Source organism: Leishmania mexicana, contig 12 (assembly GCF_000234665.1).
Source record: "Leishmania mexicana MHOM/GT/2001/U1103 WGS CADB00000000 data, contig 12, whole genome shotgun sequence".
Lineage (NCBI taxonomy): Eukaryota > Euglenozoa > Kinetoplastea > Trypanosomatida > Trypanosomatidae > Leishmania > Leishmania mexicana.
In genome coordinates, this window is record NW_003946431.1 from 1 (window position 1) to 3,384 (window position 3,384).

General features: G+C 69.2%; 1 protein-coding gene across 1 annotated transcript; it reads left to right on the plus strand.

Annotated features, from left to right (window-relative positions):
- Positions 1-786: 786 nt before the first annotated feature.
- Positions 787-3,249, plus strand: LmxM_30_1440a_1 (uncharacterized protein; the record flags this gene model as incomplete). Its single annotated transcript, XM_003886551.1, has 1 exon — positions 787-3,249. One exon carries the CDS (start codon positions 787-789, stop codon positions 3,247-3,249), a length of 2,463 nt encoding a protein of 820 aa, XP_003886600.1.
- Positions 3,250-3,384: the final 135 nt, after the last annotated feature.

Below are 3,384 nucleotides of genomic sequence, written 5' to 3' on the forward strand. Positions count from 1 at the left end.
AGAGTGGAGACGCGGAGCGCGTGAGGGGCAGAACCAACGTCGATGCGGCTTCGCGCATCTGCGGGCGCTGCCGTTGTCGGGGCTAGGAGGGCAGAGGCGGTTGCGCCCCCTCCCCCCCCGGTGCCGGCTGCCCGCTCTCCTTTGTGCGCGCGTTTGTGCATGTTGGCGCTGCCGGGCTGGCGGTGAGGCGAACGCCTTGTACGAGCCTCCGCACGTGCCGACTGTGCGTTGGCGCCATGCTGTGCGCACTGCATCTCCCTTCACCACCTGCCTCCTTCTTTCCTGGCTTGCTGCTCTTGCCGTGCCCCTCAACGCCGTGGCGGGGCACCTGTCGTGGTCGACGCTGCGGCATCGCTTCGGACGCTTCGCGCCCCTGCCGCCCTTTCCCGCATGGCTCCTTCCAACGCCACTCGCCACACACCCGCACCACCACTACCGGATGGCCCTCTCTGCTATCCGCCTCTCGCTCTCAGACTTCGTCGCAGTGCGTCCATCAGCTCTTCCTCTTCTGCTGTGATTACATACGGCACAGCGATACCCTTACCGCGCGCGCCCCTTCCCCCCAGGCCTCTAAGTGCACCGTCTGCCTTTCTGTCCCCCACTCTTCGCCCCGCCTTCGCGTTCCTCTTCGCACCGGCTCGCCCGCTGCGACTCCATTGTGTGGCGGCAGCAGAGGTGCGCAGGCACGACTGAGGCGGCTGCTCTTAGGCATCTGCGCCATCGACACGCAGCAGCGGTCTGCGTCTCTGCCGCGCTTCTTTCGAGTGTATCCCTCCCGTCGACGGCATGGCGCAGCCGCACCGTTGTGTGGCGCTGATCGCCGCTCTCGCAGCTGCGGTGCTGCTCTTGGCGCTTGCCGCGCCCGCGGCACGTGCCAGGGTGGCGAGCCCATGGGATGCGATCGAGGACGACGTCTACTTGGATAATGGTTTTGATGCCAAGGCAAAACCGTTCCTTATAAGCGAGGCAGAGAGGCTGAACACGCTGAAGGTGATGCAGGCGTTTGCTGCTGCGATGCCCTCGCTGGGGTGGAGCGGAGACGACTTCTGCACCTGGGCTGGTGTGAGGTGCTTCGATACCAATGTGAGCTTCGGCGACGTTGGTAGCTTGGCTACCGGCACGCTGCCTGAGATGCCTGATGACGTGGACTACTCGCTGGTGAAGCTTGATCAGGTGGATCTCTATCAGAACGCCGGTGTCACTGGAAGCCTGCCGAGCAGCTGGAGCAAGCTGCATAAGGTGAGGACAATCAACCTTGGGTACACGAGCATCAGCGGCACGCTACCTGCGTCGTGGAGCTCGATGAGCTCGCTGAAGTTCTTGACCCTGAGCTTCACAGATGTATTCGGCACGCTGCCGGCTGCCTGGGACTCGATGCCGAGCATTGAGATCATCCTCATGTCCACCACTCAGCTCAGCGGGACTCTTCCTGAGGAGTGGAGCACTATGCCGAGCGTACGGAGGATTCACCTTCAACAGTGCCACCTGCACGGCTCCTTCCCCGCGTCATGGGCAGAGATGCCGTCGCTTGAGCGCTTGGGCCTTCAACAGAACGACTTCTGCGGCTGTGTGCCGGACTCGTGGCTGGCCTCCCCCACGCTATGGGTAGGCGTGGACGCCAAGCACCGCATGCCCGACTGTGCGACTGCCCACGCCTGCGCTGAGACCACAACGCCCGAGCCCGTCCCGAGCAGCTCTGCGTCCGCCGGCGGGGTGTCCGGGTCGTCCAGCTCGAGCACCGCGACGACTGCGGAGCCGACCACGAGCAGCTCCGGGTCCACTGGCGGGGTGTCCGGGTCGTCCAGCTCGAGCACCGCGACGACTGCGGAGCCGACCACGAGCAGCTCCGGGCCCGCCGGCGGGGTGTCCGGGGCGTCCAGCTCGAGCACCGCGACGACTGCGGAGCCGACCACGAGCAGCTCCGGGTCCACTGGCGGGGTGTCCGGGTCGTCCAGCTCGAGCACCGCGACGACTGCGGAGCCGGCCCCGAGCAGCTCCGGGTCCACTGGCGGGGTGTCCGGGTCGTCGAGCTCGAGCACCGCGACGACTGCGGAGCCGGCCCCGAGCAGCTCTGCGTCCACTGGCGGGGTGTCCGGGGCGTCCAGCTCGAGCACCGCGACGACTGCGGAGCCGGCCCCGAGCAGCTCCGGGTCCACTGGCGGGGTGTCCGGGTCGTCCAGCTCGAGCACCGCGACGACTGCGGAGCCGACCACGAGCAGCTCCGGGCCCGCCGGCGGGGTGTCCGGGGCGTCCAGCTCGAGCACCGCGACGACTGCGGAGCCGACCACGAGCAGCTCCGGGTCCACTGGCGGGGTGTCCGGGTCGTCCAGCTCGAGCACCGCGACGACTGCGGAGCCGACCACGAGCAGCTCTGCGTCCGCCGGCGGGGTGTCCGGGTCGTCCAGCTCGAGCACCGCGACGACTGCGGAGCCGACCACGAGCAGCTCCGGGTCCACTGGCGGGGTGTCCGGGTCGTCCAGCTCGAGCACCGCGACGACTGCGGAGCCGACCACGAGCAGCTCCGGGCCCGCCGGCGGGGTGTCCGGGGCGTCCAGCTCGAGCACCGCGACGACTGCGGAGCCGACCACGAGCAGCTCCGGGTCCACTGGCGGGGTGTCCGGGTCGTCCAGCTCGAGCACCGCGACGACTGCGGAACCGGCCCCGAGCAGCTCCGGGTCCACTGGCGGGGTGTCCGGGTCGTCCAGCTCGAGCACCGCGACGACTGCGGAGCCGACCACGAGCAGCTCCGGGCCCGCCGGCGGGGTGTCCGGGGCGTCCAGCTCGAGCACCGCGACGACTGCGGAGCCGACCACGAGCAGCTCCGGGTCCACTGGCGGGGTGTCCGGGTCGTCCAGCTCGAGCACCGCGACGACTGCGGAGCCGGCCCCGAGCAGCTCCGGGTCCACTGGCGGGGTGTCCGGGTCGTCGAGCTCGAGCACCGCGACGACTGCGGAGCCGGCCCCGAGCAGCTCTGCGTCCACTGGCGGGGTGTCCGGGGCGTCCAGCTCGAGCACCGCGACGACTGCCCGCCCTACGCCATGTCCGCCGCCGTGCCTCGTGCCGAACTGCTTGGTGTGCGTTGCGGACAACTGGATGTGGTGCAGCGAGTGCTACTCAGGATACGTGCTGACTGCTGACGGGTGGTGCATGAGGCGCGTTGGTGAGGATGCTGCTGCGTTCCCTGTGGGGCCTGCTGCCGCTGTCGTCTCCGCGGCTGTGGTGGTGGTGGTTGGCGCTGTGCTTGCGTAGGGCGAGCCTGTGGGCGTGAGACGGCGGCGCAGTGCTCACCGGCGCCTCTTCGTGTGCACCGGCGCCCGTGGTGTGCCGCCTTGTGGCCCCTGCGGTGCGGGGAGGCGAGGGGTGGGCTGCCGGGGCGCCGCCACG